This window comes from Schistocerca americana, chromosome X, assembly GCF_021461395.2.
Source record: "Schistocerca americana isolate TAMUIC-IGC-003095 chromosome X, iqSchAmer2.1, whole genome shotgun sequence".
Taxonomy (NCBI): domain Eukaryota; kingdom Metazoa; phylum Arthropoda; class Insecta; order Orthoptera; family Acrididae; genus Schistocerca; species Schistocerca americana.
Window position 1 is genome coordinate 652658771 of NC_060130.1, and position 22907 is coordinate 652681677.

The following is a 22907-nucleotide window of genomic DNA, read 5'->3' on the forward strand; positions in this document are numbered from 1 at the left end:
TTCCAATTTCAGAAAAAAACTGAAGGATATACTGAAGCTACCTATGTTTCCTATACGTGGAATATGCATTGCATATGCATTTGGAAAGATTAAGATTGAGCTTGCAGTACTGAGAATATGATAATAGTGCATTTTGTGGTTCCATAGTTGTGTATATGCCTTGTCTTGGACATGGACATGGAGCAGTTAAACAACTGAGAAACTCTGGTCAACTTCTGTGGTAATAATTTGCAGATGCAATGTGACATAAATGGGGATGAAGTGATATTTAAAATGCAAGTAGCAAAGAAGAGTGAAGCAGAAGCAAATTATGCAGTTGCAGCTGATTATGGCTAACAGTGATCTGAAGGAGAAGGTTCATGAAGTTGGTTTGAAGGAAAGGAGTGTCATTGGAGTAAAGAAGAAAATATGCACTTTGCAAGATACTAAATTCACTGATAAAACTGTCTGATTTGCATGGAATGTGAAAGAAGATATTTTATATTTATTTGTTTTTCTCATCTAAGAAGGCTGGAGCTGTCATCAAAAGTAGACGCAATGCATTCTGGGTAAAACCTCATCCAAGACCACTTGCAGTCATAAAGGATCCTCAGTGAATGTTAGACAGATACTGGTGAAATAATCCATTACATGCTGGAAGCCGAAAGGATGGCTTGAACAGTATTTATTTTGGTGTATGTGCAAGGACAGCTACAGTAAGAGGGCCATCCAACTGTATCAGTGAGCAGAAGGTAGTGCAGTAAACTACATATGTATTTAAATATAGTAGCATTAGGTGTGTATGTAGTGTTGTAATGATGGTCAGTTGACTGGTGTAACTGTGTTTATGAGTTAAGGAGTAAAAGTGTGTCAACACTGCATTGCATCACTCTAAAGTACACTAACACAGCTGTCAATGATTTTACTGTATTGGAAGTTGCCAAGAATTCTTTTGCATTTATGTCTCCACCGACAGAGCCACAGCTGCAATATCACTGCAACTGTCATGCATCTTCATCTAAATTGGTCTACTGATCCAAGCACACCACTGCACCATGTACTGTCATGCCAGGTTTTATCCCAGTGAGCACTACAGTTTCTTGGAAGTAGGGTGGTACTCAGCTGCTGCACTATTGTGTCTGGAGACATCCATTCTGTCAGTGTCTTTGTGGATGCCCCCTGTACTCGCGAAATGACAGTACGGGTCAACAGCCACCTCATGGTCAACAGATTCAACCTAGATTAACAAATACGATGGTACTCGTTGACCACAACCCTCCTCTTCACAATCCTGCATGCAGATTGCGAGTTACAGTGAATAGTGTGAGCCCATCTACTGTTATTGTATTCAAGATTTTTTCCCTTCCCATCTTCTACTGAAATGACATTAGGATTTATATTCCCGACAATGGTTATATCTTCAACTACATTTTTATCTGTTGTAACTTGATATCCAGGACTGTGTATCTAATGTGGACACACTAAAATTTCTACACTGATTACACATATATGGCACAGTGCAGTTTCAGACCAGTTACATTATATTTACCAAGGAAGTAGAGCTGAATAAGTGCTGTCTTTACAGACTTCAGTCTGACGATTACCACAGCATCCACCAAGTTTTGCAGACTCTTTCAGTCTTTAAACACATAGTTCCATTAAAAAAAATATTGTTGCTTCCCTATCCAGTAAATGAAACACATTTTGAGGGTTAACCAGGAAGCAAAATACTTGAACATTAACACACTCCCATTTAAAGAAAAGTGCATTTCACTATCTTCAACAGTGGCAGAAATTTTACAGTGTTCATGTTAGATGGACCACTCTACATAAATCAAAAAGGAACAACTGAATATGTATCTGAATGTGAACAAAAACATGTCATAATTTAAGGTGCAACTCAGTCCTGCTAATTTATTTGTGTGGTGAAGAAGAGGAAACTTAGTACATGCAAAACTGCACCAAATTAGAGAGGCATCCAGGTTTAACATTAGCTCTGAATTTTGATTGATGCTCTTTCAACAGCTAACTTGCCACTATATATAACTAAAACTGTTTTTTCGTGTATCCATGGAAATGTTAATGTAGCATTGAATGTTTTTGCTGATCAGTCAGAGAATTACATTATAAAAATTAGCATTGTCCTCAGGATTTTCTGTAGAATGACAATACCATGGAAGACTTGTGCAGTTTAGCAAGTTTGTCACTTAGTTTTACAGTGATCCACAGAACAAGCATATTCTCTCTCTCTCTCTCTCTCTCTCTCTCTCTCTCTCTCTCTCTCTCTCTCTCTCTAGGTGCCTCCACATGATTTCTTTTTTCTGTTCAACTTTGCACATGTGCAACAGCACACACATTCATTTATTTGTGCATGCGTAATTTCTCCCAATTGGAGGGCAAAAATCAAAGTGTATTGCTTCCCATGTTAGATGGGAATCTCTTGCACTGTTTAGCAGATGACAGGCAACTGAGGCCCATATGTGCTTCATTGTGTAGTGTATTGAGGTTATGCTTTAAGGCAATTTATGTGCAATAATGTCTGTTAGGACAAAGAAAGCATGCTAACATTTATAGATGGTTGCAGACAAAAAGAAGTCATATGGAACATCAAATCTAAAAATTATTTGAAGAAAAGTTTGATATGTGCCTTGAGTGGATACTTTTTATCTAATACTCGACAATCATATTACTGTAAAGATAAATCTCAGAGTAGGAAATTAGAGAAGAAGCAGTTATTTCATCCATAGCTGCCCATGTGTTTTCTTTTTTGTTACTTTTCATCACAAATACACAAATGAAATGGATGCATAGCGGACTGTTTGAACAAAGAACAAACACGTGGACACAATAGTGTGTTTGAGTACAGTATGTTCAATCCACTAATTTTTGTGCATGCATTTTTGTTCACATGCATATGCAGTAGCGCACGAGGAAAGAGGCATCATATAGACCCCTCCTCCAAGCTCTCCTCCCTCTCTCTCTTTTCAGTCCTTAAACACTTTAGTTTCTTATCACAAGGTGTTCTTCCATGTTCAACTGCACATTGAATTAAAATCTTCTCAGCCCTCTGTAAGTTCATAACATTGTCAAAGATGGTCTCTTACACTATGTGATCAAAAGTATCCGGACACCCCCCAAAACATGTGTTTTTCATATTGATTTGATTTTAACAGGGAAGCTAAAACAGCATAGGTCTAACCCGCCACTGCCCGCACCAAAACTAAGTTTATTGTGCAGTATTGCTCCCTGCCTATCTAGTAAAGCCAACCAGTGAATTTAAATAGTGCAAGGAGTCCCTCTACCAGTTTTTTGTTAGACACAATTTCTGCAGGTCTAGTTGTCCCAAAGATTCTGTATCTTTTACTCTCCAATGCCACGCATTTGAAGTTTAGGTGTGATGCAGTTTCTTCACCCTCATCACAGATCCTACATTTAGGGTCCTATTCCGTTATACCCGTTGTGTGTAGGTGTTCTTTGAAATTCCCATGGCCAGTCATCAGTCCAGTCATGAGTTTGATCTCTTTCCTGTTCAATGCCAGGATTACAGAACTTCTTTTAAAACATGGCTTGGGCATCATTACCTTACCATGTTTTTGTTTATGGACCTTGGTCCAATATCCTACGTGCTGTTTCCTAAGCCAGTTCTGTAGCTCTAATTTAATCATAGCCTTGGTGACTGTCAGGACAGGTTGCCCCCATCCTAGCCAATCTGTCGGCTTGTTCATTGTCACAGATCCCTGAGTGGCCAGGGACCCACATTAGGTTTACACTATTGCTTCCCCCTACCTCCACCAGAGCTCTGTAGCATTCTGCAACAATCGTAGATCTTGTTGCAGGAGCTGCCAATGATTTCAGAGCTCCTGGCTCTCTGAATAGATGTAGATGTTATGGTCCTTGTAGCACCTACGCATATTCCCCTCCACACATGCCCTGATTACAGTAATTTCAGCTTGAAATACAGAGGCCAGTTTTCCTAGAGAGATGATGGCCTCCAGTCTTGGCTGAATCCCATAGACCCCTGCCCCAACACCTTGGTCTATTTTCGATCCATCAGTGAACCAAAAGATGTCCCCCGTATGGTGTCGAACTGCTTTTTACCACTGCTCCCTGCTTCCAATTACTATATTGTAAGGCTTTTCGAAGCAGTTGGGAGTGATTATATAGTTGGCAGGCATTTCCCCAGCCATTCCTATATTTACCTCACTCACTATATTAGTGTGTGATTCTGGATATCTGAATGAGACCCAGTTTTTGCCAGTTTTAAGTCTGTGACCCAAAGGTGTAGTGGAGGCAGGTCCAGCATGGTTTCCATTCCAGCGGCTGGTGTGCTGCTAATTCAGCCTGTCATGGCTAAGCACACCAATTTCTGCACCTTAGCAAGCTCTTTAGCTACAACCCACTGTTCTATTTTCTTCCACCACACTACGGCCCTGTAGGAAATCCTATGTCTGACCACTGTGGTGTATATCCAGTGCATATTCCTGGGGCTTAGGCCCCAGTTTTTGCCACAAGCCCTTCTAGTACTCACTAGAGTACTTTTTGCCTTGGAGCAGATACTCTTAATGTGAGGGGTCCATGTTAGCTTCTCATTTAAGGTTACCCCTAGATATTTCACTATCCCCTTCACTATCCCCTTCACAGGTAGAGTTTCATTGAAGAGCTTTAGATTTCAACTTGAAAGTTGAATATGTCTCTTCATAAATGGCACCACAACAGTCTTCTTAGGATTAACCCTCAAATCCTGTTTAATGCACCAATTTTGCACAATGTACAAACTTCCCTGTGCCATATTTCTAAGTGTATCTGTAAATTTGCCAAGTATTACTATGACAAGGTCATCTGCGTATCCTTGGCAGAAGCACTGTCTGGAATTTAATTTCACAATGAGTTCGTTCACCACTAGATTCCACAATACAGGGGACAAAACTCCTCCTTGTGGGCAGCCTCTAGTGGTGTTTTTCATATTAGGTACACTGTATTGCCACATACTGCCAGGCAGTATATCAGCGACCTCAGTAGTCGTTAGAGATTGTGAGAGAGCAGAATGGGGCACTCCGCAGTACTCACGGGCTTTGAACATGGTCAGGTGATTGGGTGTCACTTGTGTCATACATCTGTACGTGAGATTTCCACACTCCTAAACATCCCTAGGTCCACTGTTTCCAATGTGACTGAGAAGTGGAAACATGAAGGGACACATCCAGGCCGACCTCATCTGTTGACTGACAGAGACCGCCAACAGTTGAAGAGGGTTGTAATGTGTAATAGGCAGACATCTATCCAAACCATCACACAAGAATTCCAAACTGCATTAAGATCCACTGCAAGTACTACGACAGTTAGGCGAGAGGGGAGAAAAATTGGATTTCTTGGCCGAGCGGCTGCTCATAAGCCACACAACAAGCCAGTAAATGCCAAACGATGCCTCGCTTGGTGTAAGGAGCATAACCACTGGACAACTGAACAGTGGAAAAACCCTGTGTGGAGTGACAAATCACAGTACACAATGTGGCGATTCGATGGCAGGGTGTGGGTATGGCAAATGCCCGGTGAACGTCATCTGCCAGCGTGTGTAGTGCCAACAGTAAAATTCTGAGGCGGTGGTGTTATTGTATGGTCGTGTTTTTCATGGAGGGGGCTTGCACCCCTTGTTGTTTTGCATGGCACTATCACAGCACAGGCCTACACTGACGTTTTAAGCACCTCCTTGCTTCCCACTTTTGAAGATCAATTCAGGGATGGTGACTGCAACTTTCAACATGATCGAGCACTGTTCATAGTGCACAGCCTCTAGCAGAGTGGTTACATGACAATAACATCCCTGTAAGGGACTGGCCTGTACAGAGTCCTAACCTGAATCCTATAGAACACCTTTGGATGTTTTGGAATGCCGACTTGGTGCCAGGCCTCACAGACTGGCATCGATACCTCTCCTCAGTGCAGCTTTCCGTGAAGAATGAGCTGCAACTCCCCAAGAAACCTTCCAGCACCTGATTGAACATATGCCTTTGAGGGTGGAAGCTGTCATCAAGGCTAAGGGTGGGCCAAAACCACACTGAACTCCAGCATTACCGATGGAGAGCATCATGAACTTGTAAGTCATTTTCAGCCAGGTGTCCAGATACCATTGATCACATAGTATATATATGCACTGCCCCCAATAAATAATATGCTTCAAATTTAAATCTGTGAACTAGACTGGTAATTATCTTTTCATTCATCCTTAAGCTCTTTTACATATGCTCAGTGTAATGTGCAATCTACTATTGGTATTTAATAATAATCCGCACCTAAACTGTCCTCAAGTGATAAAGAACACTATGATTGATGTGACAAGTCTTGTGGAACATAGGGGGCCATTATAGCTTCCACGTGTATTTTATATTGCATTAAAACTAATTCTTCTATATACAATAATGTGCTACACTACCGAACAGTCATTTTAATACATCATGATTGCAAGTTGTCTAAAAATTTATAAAAATAATTCAGTGAGCCAGCTTTGTACATCTTTATGTTTGATTTTAATAGGAATTGTGAGTGATCACAGACTATTTTTCTCTGTTCTGGTATCAATTAAAAACTGTACGTACAACGATACATTTGGCTACCCAACTTAAATAATTGTTGAACATTGGAAACTCCAGGTAGGAATATCAAAAATATAGTAAAAAGTAGATTGCTACTTACCATAAAGAAGACAAATTAAGTTGCAAACAGGCACAATTAAAAGACACACAAAGCTTTCAGGCACAGCCTTCACCAGCAAAAGAGAAACACACACCATCATACACAAAAGCAAGCACACCTGATGCACCCATGACCCCCAACTACAGCAGCTCGGGCCAGAATGCAACTGTCTCATGGATGGAAGCAGCAATCTGGAGGGGGCGGGGAAGGGGAAGGGATAGTAGTGTATGAGTGGTGGGAGAGAGGGACAATGTCTGGCAGAGTGTGCAGGGACTAGAATGCCAACAGGTGCAGCATCAGAAGTTTGTGGGGCAAGGAGGTGGGGAAAAAAGGAGAGGAGCAGGGAAACATGGGTGGGTGCATTGGCAGAAGGCGGCAAACAAAGAGGTCAGAGGTGAGAATGAGGAGGAGGTGACAGGACAGAGGGGTGGAAACTGCAGGGTGAAGGGTATGGAGACAGTATGTTACTGACGGTTGAGGCTGGGAAAATTATGAGAGCGGTGAATGTTGAGGCTGGTTCTTGGGGACGGTGGGAGGATTGGGACTATGAGTGGAAATGGCATGATCTGTTTGTGGAATAGGTCTGGGGGTAGTGCCCGTCTGTAAAGGTCTTGGTCAGACCCTCAGCATACCGGGCAAGGCAGTTCTTTTCACTGCAGATACAACATTCCTGGGTGGCTAGACTGTATAGAGAGATTTTTTGGTGTGTGAGGGATGACAGCTGTCAAAATGCAGGTAGTGTTGGTGGCTGGTGAGTTTAATGTGGACAGAGGTGTGGATGGAGCCATCAGAGAGGAGGAGGTCAACATCTAGGAAGGTGGCACACTGGGCATGGGAGGACCAGGTTAAATTGATGGGAGAGGAGGTGTTGAGGTTGTGAAGGAATGAAGATACAGTGTCTTGACCCAAAGTCCAGATCATGAAGGTATCATCAATGAACCTACGATAACATACTGTCCCCACAACATCCACCCCACAGTTTCCGCCCCCTCTGTCCTATCATCTTCTCCCCATTCTCGTCTCCAACCCTCTTTGTTTGCTCTCTCTACCAATGCACCTGCCTATCTTTCCCCACATTGTTTTTCCCCACTTTCCTGCTCCACAACCTCCTAATGGTGCACTTGTTGGCATTATAGTCACTGCACACTCCACCAGACAGTGTTCCTTTCTCCCCCTACCCATACACTACTGTCCCTTTCCCTTCCCTGGCCCCTCCAGATTGCTGCTTCTATCCCATGAGATAACTGCATTCTGGCACAAGCTGCCAGAGATGGTGGTCCTGTGTGCGTGATGTGTGCTTGCTTGTGTGTATGGATGGTGTGTGTTTCTCTTTTTCTGAAGAAAGCTGTGGCCGAAAGCTTTGTGTAAGTGTCTTTTTAATTGTGCCTGTCTGCAACTTAACATGTCTTCTTTATGGTAAGAAGCAATCTAGCTTTTCTTACATTGTTGTTAACAACAATTAAATGAGTCCTGAACACTTTTACATTTCTGTAAATAATTCATATACTGAAGGGATATGACTTCCATTTCTCACAAAAGGAATGTGTTACATACAATTTTTTTATTCCATACCTCAGTAACATTGCAATTTGCCATGTTAAACAATTGCCTTCATGCAAATTTCATTGGTACATTGTTTCCATTAGTTCTGAGAAACATTCAAATTTACTGTACCTCTGTGGTATGTAAAACATATCAGACGTAGGTGGTTTGTGAAGTTCCCCATCATAAACAGGCCATAAGCCACTCAGTATTCTGAATAAAGATGACTTGCCACAGCCATTTGGTCCTGTTATTAGGAGATGCATTCCTGGTTCCACCTTCAATGTTAATCTACTGCACACCACATCACAGTTTGGAGTCACAATGGGTACATTCAATAAACTGATAGTATTATCCCTTGTTTCATGGATAACTCCTGAAAGTAAATACATCAGAATTTCTTTTATTTGTAAATACACATGTTTGCAGAAAATAAGAGACAGCCAGTAACTGGTTCAAACATACAAAAGTTTCCTGATAGCAGTTTAAGCTAGAAAGCTTCAAAATCACACAACTCTTTTGTCATATGGGGTAAAACAAAACAGCTTAAGGCTGAAGACACTATATACTAAACCAAAGCAGAAATAGCTTTAACAGTATGTGATCACTGACATGGTTAATCTTAAGGACAAAAATCACAGACCAAGGAAGGGGTAAAAAGAGAGGGTAAGTGAACAAACAAGAGATAGGTCTAATTAAGTACCTAAGCAGTTAACAGCATGCCACAGAAAAGGAGAGTTACATGACAGCACAGCAAAATACACAACTCAGTATGAATTGACAGTGGTAAATAACTGAAGAATCAGCTTCAAATCCCAGTCTGTCTATTCATTTCATTTTTTTTCCCTTTTTCTTTTCTTTTTTTTCCATGATTATCATTTCATGAAATCCTTTTGTGCTGATGCTGGGAAGGTCACTTTACCAGTACCACGGCCAAGCAATGTCTAACCAAGCAAGTGCTTCTTCTACAATGATTTTGCTGTTGATAATGTGTTATACTACACTCCTCTTATCTCCCATCTGTTTCATACCATGTGACTGACTGCCTTCTCCCTTAGACAGTTACTGGTTTTGATGACATTAAATTCTGCCTGACGTTACTGTCTCCATCTTCCTGCACCAATCATTTCTTTTAACCAAGTAAAGTGGATACTTTTTGTCAATATCTCACTCTACTTCATTATAAAGGATAAATTGGTTTCAAAATTTCAAAGACCAGTTTCCAAATAAGAATATATGACAAAATACACGTTGGTTGTAATTAAACTTTTGCTACTTTATTCAGTGTAGATGGGAAACTATTTACGTATGGGTACCCAGCTTTATAGGATTGATCTTCAGACTTTGTGCTGCAGGGTTTCCATTGTCAGTAGTGTTGGTTTATAACTTACCATGAGGTGCCTGTACTGATATGGCAGCACAGGGCTGAAACATCAGTGTGCATTACAGTTGCTGACAGTCAACATGGGTCTGGCCAAGGTGAGTAGGGCTTTACTCAAAAAGCTGTTTTATCAAAACAACATCAACAGTGCTGCTGCTCTTCATGAGTATCAATGCATTAAATGAATACAGAGAGGTCCTCTTTGCACTCCAGAGTTGAAGAACATGATCTGGAAGTTCAAATCAACTGGCAATTTTGGGAATTGGTCCTCAGAGAGGCCAACAGCCAATTGTGCCACAAATTGTTGAAGAACTTACTGTTGCCAGGGTCGAGAATGCTAGATGCAATGTGCAATCTTCAAGCAGTGCATGAGCTGTATCACAACAGCTGAACATTCCACTGTCCACCATTTGAAAAGTGCTGTGAATGACTATGAAATGATATTTGTAAACACTTCCAAGGTGTTGTAGATGCAGATGGTCAACACACTGTGCAACATTTGTAACAGGGAACATAACCATGGCATGCAATTATTAACACATCACCCTCTCATGTGGAAATTAAAATGTTTTTCTTTCAATGGTTTATTCATTATTTACTGTCCTATGATTACTTGTTTTCCATGAGGGTTTTCTCAAGTAGCAAAAGTTTAATTATAACCACCCTGTATTTCCTGACCACAATTTTGTTAACCTGGCTGTCTCACATCCAGCCAAAGACACAGGTTTTGGCATATCTTTTCACAGTGGCTTAAATACGCCAATAAGACACTTAATTATCCATTAAAATGCAAATTATCCAACATAATATCTAGCAGGACAATGAGACTACATCAAACACACTACCACATATTGTAACTGAAACTGATAGCTTCCACTGACAAAATTGTGAAACAAAATCAGGCCTGCTGAAATATCCGTTCATCATGCAAATATTGTCACACTGTAGTAACACAGCTTGTAAGTAAAATTTTGGTTCACTTCATTTGTGCCCTTCTTATGATTCACAATAAACTTGCTTAAACAATTATTACTGTTGAGTCTAAAAAAACTGAGCCAGACTGCAGATGCAAAGTATAGAGGTACTTTTAATCAGTACTTTAGGGGTTCATTGTAAACACATTAGATCTCTCACAGAAGCAATAAAGATTTTTTTGTAATTAATTACCTTTTACAACAGCTTGTCCATTCTTAAATTCCAGGTGAAACATTTTATCATCAGTTTTTTGATTCTTTGTATCAGCACCTGCAACAACTCCCCGAAGGTACTTTCCTTTGCTTACATCTTCAAATACATCAAGCATGTCTCCCACACGAGATGTGTAACCAGCAAGTTCTACAATCTCCTGTCAATAAAATTGAAATTATTAGACATTCAGATAGAAAAAATTTCTTTTCTTTCTTTATTTATTTATTTTATTTTTTTTTTTTTTTGGAAAAACTGCAAATATAATACATTAGATTAGCACTGACAATGCCAGATTTTAGAGCTTCCTCTATTTGGCTGTTTGGCCGTGAATGCTCCTCTACTGCCTTTGGCCCTGAAGATAATTCATACAGCTTACTAGATACACACTCAAATCTTATCAGTTTTGTGTGTCTCAAACTCATCAAAAAAGTAGTGTTTTGCATGTGCTCACACATGCATGCACATGCAGTCACAACCACATGCACTCCCACACCCACACCATGTGCAAATCCACATAAAAGTCTTAGTTCAGAAGGTAGATGCAGAATCTGAACTATCATTAAAGAGAAATATAATGAAGAGCTTCAAGTTATTTCCTGTTTAGGCAACTACTGCCTGCAACACTATTTGCATGATAATCAGGAATTAGATTTTGCACAGCATAACAGAACATGTTAGGATTCAGTATGATTCTTTTTTGGTACTATTTTAAATGATTAGTAATTTTGGTATTATGGGTGCGTCTACATCTACATCTACATGACTACTCTACAATTCACATTTAAGTGCTTGGCAGAGGGTTCATCGAACCACAATCATGCTATCTCCCTACGATTCCACTCCCGAACAGCGCGCGGGAAAAACGAACACCTAAACCTTTCTGTTCGAGCTCTGATTTCTCTTATTTTATTTTGATGATCATTCCTACCTATGTAGGTTGGGGTCAAAAAAATATTTTTGCATTCAGAAGAGAAAGTTAGTGACTGAAATTTCGTAAATAGATCTCACCGCGACGAAAAACGTCTTTGCTTTAATGACTTCCATCCCAATTCGCGTATCATATCTGCCACACTCTCTCCCCTTTTACGTGACAATACAAAACGAGCTGCCCTTTTTTGCACCCTTTCGATGTCCTCCCGTCAATCCCACACCGCGCAGCAATATTCTAACAGAGGACGAACGAGTGTAGTGTAAGCTGTCTCTTTAGTGGACTTGTTGCATCTTCTAAGTGTCCTGCCAATGAAACGCAACCTTTGGCTCGCCTTCCCCACAATATTATCTATGTGGTCTTTCCAACTGAAGTTATTCGTAATTTTTACACCCAGGTACTTAGTTGAATTGACAGCCTTGAGAATTGCGCTATTTATCGAGTAATCGATTTCCAATGGATTTCTTTTGGAACTCGTGTGGATCACCTCACACTTTTCGTTATTTAGCATCAACTGCCACCTGCCACACCATACAGCAATCTTTTCTGAATCACTTTGCAACTGATACTGGTCTTCGGATGACCTTACTAGACAGTAAATTACAGCATCATCTGCGAACAACCTAAGAGAACTGCTCAGATTGTCACCCAGGTCATTTACATAGATCAGGAACAGCAGAGGTCCCAAGACACTTCCCTGGGGAACACCTGATATCACTTCAGTTTTACTCGATGATTTGCCGTCAATTACTATGAACTGCGACCTTCCTGACAGGAAATCGCGAATCCAGTCACACAACTGAGACGATACCCCATAGGCCCGCAGCTTGATTAGAAGTCGCTTGTGAGGAACGGTGTCAAAAGCTTTCCGGAAATCTATAAATACGGAATCAACTTGAGATCCCCTGTCGATAGCGGCCATTACTTCGTGTGAGTAAAGAGCTAGCTGCGTTGCACAAGAACAATGTTTTCTGAAACCATGCTGATTACGTATCAATAGATCGTTCCCTTCGAGGTGATTCATAATGTTTGAATACAGTATATGCTCCAAAACCCTACTGCAAACCGACGTCAATGATATAGGTCTGTAGTTTCATGGATTACTCCTACTACCCTTCTTAAACACTGGTGCGACCTGCGTAATTTTCCAATCTGCAGGTACAGATCTATCGGTGAGCGAGCAGTTGTATATGACTGCTAAGTAGGGAGCTATTGTATCAGCGTAATCTGAAAGGAACCTAATCGGTATACAATCTGGACCTGAAGACTTGCCCGTATCAAGCGATTTGAGTTGCTTCGCAACCCCTAAGGTATCTACTTCTAATAAACTCATGCTAGCAGCTGTTCATGTTTCAAATTCTGGAATATTCCATTGTCTTCCCTGGTGAAGGAATTTCGGAAAACTGCGTTCAATAACTCCGCTTTAGCAGCACAGTCGTCGGTAACAGTACCATCGGCACTGCGCAGCGAAGGTATTGACTGCGTCTTGCCACTTGTGTACTTTACATACGACCAGAATTTCTTCAGATTTTCTACCAAATTTCAAGACAATGTTTCGTTGTGGAACCTATTAAAGGCATCTCGCATTTAAGTCCATGCCAAATTTCGCATGTCTGTAAATTTTAGCCAATCTTAGGGATTTCACGTTCTTCTGAACTTCGCATGCTTTTTCCGTTGCCTCTACAACAGCGTTTGGACCTGTTTTGTGTACCATGGGGGATCAGTTCCATCTCTTACCAATTTATGAGTTATGAATCTCTCAATTGCTGTTGCTACTATATCTTTGAATTTGAGCCACATCTCATCTACATTTGCATAGTCAGTTCGGAAGGAATGGAGATTGTCTCTTAGGAAGTCTTCTAGTGACACTTTATCTGCTTTTTTAAATAAAATTATTTTGCATTTGTTTCTGGTGGATTTGGAAGAAACAGTATTGAGCCTAGCTATAACGGCCTTGTGATCACTAATCCCTGTATCAGTCATGATGCTCTCTATTAGCTCTGGATTGTTTGTGGCTAAGAAATCAAGTGTGTTTTCGCAACCATTTACAATTCGCATGGATTTGTGGACTAACTGCTCGAAATAATTTTCGGAGAAAGCATTTAGGACAATCTCGGAAGATGTTTTCTGCCTACCACCGGTTTTGAACAAGTATTTTTGCCAACATATCGAGGGAAGGTTGAAGTCCCCACCAACTATAACTGTATGAGTGGGGTATTTATTTGTTACGAGACTCAAATTTTCTCTGAACTGTTCAGCAACTATATCATCGGAGTCTGGGGGTCGGTAGAAGGAGCCAATTAGTAACTTAGTTCAGCTGTTAAGTATAACCTCCACCCATACCAATTTACACTGAGTATCTACATCAACTTCACTACAAGATAAACCACTACTGACAGACACAAACACTCCACCACCAATTCTACCTAATCTATCTTTCCTGAACACCATCTGAGACTTCGTAAAACTTTCCACAGAACTTATTTCAGGCTTTACCCAGCTTTCTATACCTATAACGATTTCAGCTTCTGTGATTTCTATTAGCGCTTGAAGCTCAGGGACTTTCCCAGCACAACTACAACAATTTACAAATACAAGTCCGACTGTTCCTTGATCCAAGCACGTCCTGTTATTTGCCATGCACTCTTTGAGATTGCAGTCCACCCCGTACTTTCCCGAGGCCTTCTAACCTAAAAAACCGCCCAGTCCACACCACACAGCCTCTGCTACCCGTGTAGCCGCCAGCTGAGGTAGTGAACTCCTGACCTATTCAGCGGAACCCGAAAACCCACCACCCTATGGCGCAAGTCAAGGAATCTGCATCCAACACGGTCGCAAAACCGTCTGAGCCTCTGATTCAGACCCTCCACCCAGCTCTGCACCAAAGGTCTGCAGTCGGTTCTTTCAACAATGCTGCAGATGGTGAATTCTGCCTTCATCTCGTAAGCAAGACCGGCAGCCTTCACCAAATCAGATAGCCGCTGGAATCCAGAGAGAATTTCCTCAGATCCAAAGCGACACACGTCATTAGTGCCGACATGCGCCACCACCTGCAGCTGGCTGCACCCTGTGCTCTCCATGTAATCCGGAAGGACCCTTTCCACATCAGGAATGACTCCACCCGGAATGCACACGGAGTGCACACTGGATTTCTTCCCCTGCTTTGCCGCCATATCCCTAAGGGGCCCCATTACGCACCTGACATTGGAGCTCCCAACTACCAATAAGCCCACCCTCTGTGATTGCCCGGACCTTGAAGGCTGAGAATATAGCAATAAGTCATGGAAGGCTTACAGGGAGCACTCATTGAGTTAGGTAAAGGTTTGCTAGTGTTTTATAGTAGACAAACTCGTAACCAAACAATACTCTGTGATTTTGAAACACTGCAGGGAGGACGGTTGTTTTATGATATAGGTATTTAGCGAAACATAGCATCAAAAGAAGGGAGAGCAATCAAAAGCAGGAAGAGGAGACAATCATGAGAAGTGCACAGAACTGCTTCACTATATTAACTTTTTCAACACAAGACCTCCTATATTTTCATACTAAGATGATTTATTGTGAGTCCCTTTACTTTCTGCTGCATTTTCTGGAACAAATTTTTCAATGGCTAATTTCATGTTTGTCTCTTAATATACATTCAGAAATTTATCATAAAGATACCTGGAACACTAGCAATGAAAAGGCTTCAATGACTGTATGACCCTTTAGTTAATACAATGCCACTTTGTTGAGTACAGGTTTATAGCCAAAATGTGTACTGAACATGGGTTACATCAGAAAACTGAGGGGAGGAGTTGGGTTTTTGAGTATACTACTTACCACAGTTTGGTAACTGCCAGTCATACATATAGACAGCTGATTATTTCATAACTAAATAATTTAAAAAATTAGACAAAAATACGTTTATGTTGTTATTCTATAATAACATTTAATAACATTATTCTTTAATAACATTGGCAGCAGCCTAAGGATGAAATCCAACAAGGAAGATAGAAAATGTATACTTCATTTTAACGTGACCTGCATTCCTGTTCAGTGACACATTATTTCCAAGTAAAGTGTAGCTCACTGATACAGAAAACTCAGTGAGAAGTAGTTTTTACTAATAATGAGACAGTAAAATACACTATACTGAACTTTGTGCACACTCATTCAATCTTATACTGACAATCGGTGACAAGTTAAAACTGTGTGCCATTCCAGGACTTGCACTTTAATAACTACCTCTTGAGGGCAGTGTACTATCTGGGCATGACTCATGAACCAGCTCAAGCCATTAATTTGCCACAGGCTTCTTGCCATCCACAACTGGCAGCACACTGCCCGAGACGGCAGATATCTTGATGTGTGTTCAGTATCATGCCAAGACATAAAATCTACTGTGCATGAAATCATAATGACAAAATAGCAGATGCATAAAGTATGTGCCAAGTTGTCTCACAAAGTTAAGTAAAAGCTGAAGGAAAATCACGTGCAGTTGCTGAAACATTGGTTCTTCATCACAACATTATGTCCAAGTAAGCTGACTGCACTTCTGCAGAAGCATACAGGGGCAACACTGCCAAAACTTGATCCCATCAAACATCTTTTGCTTAGCTGACTTACAATCCACAAAAGAAGACACTTTACAACAGTTACAATATACTGAGTGCTGTGACACTTGCTTTGATACATTCTACTGAACAGTTAAACCTATTTCATGTTTTGTCTTTCTGTGTCTTTGTGATGAGTACAGGAGAGTTTTGTAATGTTTCACCTTTATTATTTTTGTCTACAACTTACTCCCACTAAGAACGCCCTCCACAATGCACTGTACGGTGGCTTGCAGAGTATCTATGTGGATGTAGATGTAAGAAGTAGTGTGTCATGTGTCATGGTATCATTCATTGATAACATTTGAGTCTTTGCTGCCATAGTAGTTGCTGGAAACTGCCTATGAATCACTTGTTTTAGGACAACAATTCTATATTATTATTACTATTATTATTACCAAATGTAGTTCTGAAATTATATTTGCACCTACAGGCATTGTGGAGTTGTTGGTACAATGAGTTTATACTGAAAAGCAACACTGTTAGTGTTGTTTAAAAGTTTTAATGAGGTTAGGAAGTTCAGCGGAGTCACTTTTAATCCAATAATCCAAGGTATGGATGTGCTTCTCTCTCTCTCTCTCTCTCTCTCTCTCTCTCTCTCTCTCTCTCACACACACACACACACACACACACACACACACACACACACACACACAAGAGGGATACTCCATATCTCACATCAATCTTCTGAACATTTAATAAATGCTTGTGGAGATGAGCACTGCAAGTGAAAAATAAAAAGTTCTTGTCATGTTGTTGACAACAATGAAATTTTGTTTGTGTTGGTACCTATCAAATGAACTCAGTTTGTAAAACAGTTTCAATTATTTGGGTTTCAAAGTAGTCATGTTGTCTGCTAATTAAAATTAACAAACTGGAATGCTACATAGTCACTTATTTTGCACATATTATCACTAATGGATATTCATCCAAAGTTGGTTCAGGTTGGTTTGTAATGAGTCTTCTATGTAATATTCTGTAATTAAAGAAAGGACAGCTGAATTCAAACATGGCCATATTTCAATTGAAGAAATCCATGAGCAGGATGTCTCAAAATTTAAACTACATATGAAAATAATGAGAAAGTAGACATAAGGTATTGGGCGATTAGTAATTACTGGTGTATGAAAAACTAACACCTCTGGCACATTAGAAGGAAAAATATAAAAGAATTTATGTGAACAATAAACTATGAGAAAGCTTGCTGCAAGGCTAGTGTCACATTTGTTCGATGTTGATCAAAATCAAATATAGTAACTAATTCCTCAGCAATGTTTGTAACCATTCAGAAAGAATGCACCTGGCTGTGTGTCTTGAGAATTTTTTTTACAATCGATAAGATACACATCATGCCAGAAATGAAACAGTAACAAATCAGTGGGTGGAAGACAGTGCCCTTGCATCAAAAAATACAAAGCCAATTTCATCCATGAGAAAAACTGAGCTCAGTTTTTTATTGCAAAAGTGAATCTTCTTACTGTTTACTTTGCTTAGGGTAAAACAATAACTGGTGAATGCAACATAATCCTTTTGCGCCAAGTAAATGAAAATAAACATACATATGGGCAGTGCGTCCAGGATTATACAGGAAAAAAAAGCTTTATCAGGACAAGGTATCTGCCCACAAATGAGTTTTGTTAATAAGAAATCTGAGACATTTTAACTATCCGATATGGCACACACTGGCCTTCATCTACTTCCACATGTAAAGTAATTTGTGATAGGAAAACACTTCATGTAAAATGTAGACATTATCATGTCCACAAACAGGTATTTTGCAGACCTTTCAAAATCACACTTCAAGGGTGCAACCTACTCACTGAAAGAATTCTGAACAAAATCCGCTGATCTAATACGAGACTATGTCGGAAAAATTACTGCATTAAATACTTCACATGCGTGAACATGTATGCTCAAAAGCTGCCTGCCATTTATATGCCACTATAATCTGGTTTAGCTTTTAACACATGTAACAATATACATAATTTAGTATGTGTGGCCATTCTAAAAAATTCAGGAAAGAAGCCCATGTAAGCCCTACCACAAGGTGATTTTTCAAACGCATGTTAATGAGCACTTCTCCTTAACAACATTTATCTTTAAGCACACTGCACTAAGTTTTTAATTGTTCCCTTTGATCTAGATGATAAACAGGAATTCCCACTTTCTGAAACAATTCAAGTTGTACAACTACAGCTAATGGTATGCTCAGAACCTCTATTTCAGTTTCCTTTAGTTCCTAACCCAGTGCATAGCAAATGCAGTCTTCCTTAAGTCTAACAAGAGTCATATGTGATAAACATGTAAGCAAAATTTAGTCTTTTGTGACTAGTTGTGAGAAACCACACACTGGTTAGCCAAAACAGTATGATCACATACTTAATAGAGTGTTGGTGCACATCTGGAAAATAATGCAGCAGCAGTTCCACATGGCATGGATCTGACAAGTCCTTTGTAAATTTCTGGAGGTATATGGCAACATATACCTATGCACGGGTCACACAGTTCCCATAAATTATAAGCCAGTGACTTGTGAGCAAGGATCTGGCACCTGATAATGTCCCAGACCTGTTCCATCAGGTTCATATCTGATGAATTTGGTGGCCAAGATGTCCATGTAAGTTCACTACCATGGTTTTCAGACCATTGTAGCACAATTTCGACCATGTGACATGAACAGTTATCCTGCTAGAGGATGTCATTATCATCAAGGAAGACATCAAGCTTGAGAAAATGCAGGTGGTCTGCAATAATGTTCACGTAGTCCACATTTGTCATTGAGCCTTTGATTACTACTGCGTATCCCATGAAAGCAAAGGCGTGTGTCTCACAGCACAATACTGCCTCCACCAACCTGCATCCATGGTGTGGTGCCTGTTTCGAGCAGTCATTCATCTAGATGGTGGCGTATACCAACCCAGCTATAGACATGGTGTAACAAGAAATGCGATTCATCTCACCAGGTGACATTTCCATTAATCTGCGGTCCAACCTTGATGAGCCCACGTACACTGCAATCGTAATTGATGATGCTATTGCATCAACATGGGAACGCATGAAGGTCGTCTGCTGGGTCGTCTGCTGCAGAGCCCCATGTTAAAAAATCTGAACTGAACAGTGTGCTCTGAAACAGTTGTGCCTGCAACTGCATTGTTTTGTCATCATATCTGTAACAGATCACTGCCTATCCTGTTTTACAGAGTGGGCAAGCAGGTGAACATCTGATGATGCATGGATGTCCAACACCCTGTCACCTACTTGAAGTTTCACTATCCTTCAACCACTTTCCACAATGCTAACAAAAATAGCACGAGAACAGTCCACAAGTTTTAGTATTTCCGAGATTCTTGCTGTCATATGTGCCCTTTGTCAAAGTCACATATATAAGCAGGTATCTACATTTGCATTCTTCATCATCATTAGAATGAATTCTCTGCTCCACTTATATACTTTCCTTACCGCGCCATGTGCCCATAACACCACCAGGTGGCATTCAGTCTCATGGCAGGCATAATGTTTTGTTTCATCAGCATATATTTAAGACTAACTACTCACAATCCACACTTCTGAAAATGATTAGAAACTAATTTGTCCTTCATCTAAACAGGATATGCTGAACATATATGACATGTTTGTCTTCAGGAAGTGTTGTGAACAACCTACATAATTTTCAATATCCTGTCAGTAAGTAAGTTTTCTACAGTTGCCAACACAGTATGCACTCTCAGTTTGTTCCTGTTGACGACTGTCAGTTAATACCCACATTGTTAATTTTTACTGTTTCTATTTCCATATCTGACCAGGGTGTTAGCTAGTCTGTCTGCTGTGATCTGTTGATTTTCTGGCTGCCTCTGTGGCACTGTGGTCCAGTTTATAAGCATAAATACAAAACTATGCATTTCTGTTATACAGCATGATGCCATTACATGTTGTTACTTTCCTCAATTCCTTTCTTCAAGTATAAGAGCTTCACAAAGGTCGTGGTGGTAGACCTCTATGGAGCTGGTAGAAAGGGGTAGTTAAAGGTCAGGACATCGATAGTTCACCATCCTGGGAAGGGTAGTGAACTGCAGAGTGGATGCCTGGTAGTGATGCAACGTGCTGTCATCAAAACCTGCTAAAACATCCACGATGTATTGTTAAACAACTACAAAAATCGTAATGATACTCGGAGAATCAACTCCCCCGATACATAGGCTGTGAATGATCTGCGAGGAGGTGCAGCTGGCAGCCAGATACCTTGCAATGTTGTGTGGCCACTGGTGATGATGGGGCAGCAGTTCTGCGAGGACACCAACTGCAGCACCACACGGCAGCTCTGAATGCTAACTAGAGATTGCCAGGCAGCAGAGGACACAGTGCGCAGGATCGTGTTGTGGCCCCAGGGTGGATGGGATGGCTCCCGGTGACAAGTGGCAGCTCATAATGAAGATTAGAGATTGCCGGGTAACACAGGACATAGTGCACAGAATCATGTTGTGACCCCAAGGTGGATGGGATGGCTCCCAGCAACAACAATGGCTGTGCAAAGAGCAAGGCAGGCAGTAACAAGTTGGCCTGCACAGGTGATGCCAGATGAACTGCTGCACAGGCCTGTGTTTGAGATCTAAACCTCTAGGGTAGGAGGCCGGCAACAGCTGAAGTAGGTCCCCAGATGGCCTGCCAGTTGGACGGCATTAAGTCCACAGCATCTGACTTGGTACCAGCAGCAAGGTCTAGAGAGCGCAACTGGTAGAGCCATGTAGACTCATAGACTCATGTAGTGATATTGGTCTCCCCTCGGGAATGGTGGTTGGCAACCTGAAATTCCTTTGGCTAAAAGTGACAAATATTTATATGGTCTTGGCGCATCCTTGTTTGGTTACAGCACTGGTTTCAATCACATAAGCCACAAGAAGTCTGTGGCTCAGATGTGAAGTGATTGGGCCACCAACGCTACAATGGGTCTGCCATGTTGCAGAGTTGGTGAAATTTCAACTCTGGCCCCTCAGCTGTGCCTGGCAATGTAGTAACTGTTCAGTATTATAACAGCAGTTCCTGATGTATTAGCAAAGAGGCCCCCATGTAATAATGTTTGGTCAGCTCTAGTCTGACCTGATTATGGTGCCTCTTGCATTAGCTGTGACAGGTGTCCTAATTTTATTCAGCTGTGCTCATTCAATTACACTGAAGAGTCAAAGAAACTGATACACCTCCTAATTCATGTAGGGCCCCCACGAATACGCAGAAGTGCCACAACACAGTGTGGAATGGATTTGATAATGTCTGAAGTAGTGCTGGCTGTCCATAAGTGCGCAAGAGTACGAGGTGGTGGAGATCTCTTCTGAACAGCTTGTTGCAAGACATCCCAAATATGCTCAGTAATGTTCATGTCTGGGAAATTTGGTGGCCAGTGGAAGTGTTTAAACTCAGAAGAGTATTCCTGGAGCCACTCTGTAGCAATTCTGGATGTATGGGGTGTCACATTGTCCTGCTGGAATTGCCCAAGTCCGTTGGAATGCACAATGGGCGTGAATGGATGCAGGTGATCAGACAGGAAGCTTACATGTGTGTCGCTTATCACAGTATATCTAGACGTATCAGGGGTCCCGTATCGCTCCAACTGCACACGCCCCACACCATTACAGAGCCTCCACCAGCTTGAACAGTCCCCTGCAGCATGCAGGGTCCATGGATTCATGAGGTTGTCTCCATACCCGTAGACGTCCATTGGCTCGATGCAATTTGAAATGAGACTTATCCAACCAGTCATCAATAGTCCAGTGTCGGTGTTGACAGGCCCAGGCAAGGCGTAAAGCTTTGAGTTGTGCATCATCAAGGGTACACGAGTGGGCCTTCAGCTCCAAAAGCCCATATCAATGGTGTTTCATTGAATGGTTCGTACACTGACACTTGTTGAATGCCCGGCATTGAAATCTGCAGAAATTAGTGGAAGGGTTGCACTTCTGTCATGTTGAACGATTCTCTTCAGTCGTCATTGGTCCCATTCTTGCAGGATCTTTTTCTGGCTGCAGTGATGTCAGAGATTTGATGTTTTACTTGATTCCTGATATTCACAGTACACTCGTGAAATGGTCGTATGGGAAAAACCCCACTTTGGCTGTGTCCCATCACTCATACGCAGAGTATAACACCATGTTCAAATTCACTTAAATCTTGATAATCTGCCACTGTAGCAGCAGTAACTGATCTAATAACTGCACCAGACACTTGTTGTCTTATACAGGAATTGCTGGCTGCAGCGCTGTATTCTACCTGTTTGCGTATCTCTGTTCTTGAATATGCATGCCTATACTAGTTTCTTTGGACCTTCAGTGTATTTGCAGCGCAACATGCCGCCTTCCTTCAGAAAATCTGGCCTCTGTATCTCTGTCCATGGTAATTCTATGGAATCTTGACATACATTTAGAAGTTGACAATTGTAAACAGTACACTTAGTTTTCCTCTTACATTGGCTCAGCTTAAACCACAAGGTTCATCGGCTGTATTCTTAATTCTAAACATCGTTTTTCTATGTTTAGTCCACTGGACTATCTTGCTTCCCTACAGGAATATATTCCCACTGAATTATCACTTACAGCCTACTAAAATAATACTATTGAAT

The 22907-nt window shown here is 41.0% G+C and overlaps 1 protein-coding gene across 1 annotated transcript in view; it reads right to left on the reverse strand.

The window, feature by feature from the left end:
- LOC124555220 (ATP-binding cassette sub-family D member) overlaps positions 1-22907 on the reverse strand; it is a 90792-nt gene that overhangs the window by 30848 nt on the left and 37037 nt on the right. The window contains exons 6-7 of the mRNA XM_047129074.1: positions 10760-10937; positions 8344-8587 (exon numbers count right to left, since the gene is read on the reverse strand). Of these exons, the coding sequence (XP_046985030.1) occupies positions 8344-8587; positions 10760-10937 (422 nt within the window). The remainder of the gene's footprint in view (positions 1-8343; positions 8588-10759; positions 10938-22907) is intronic.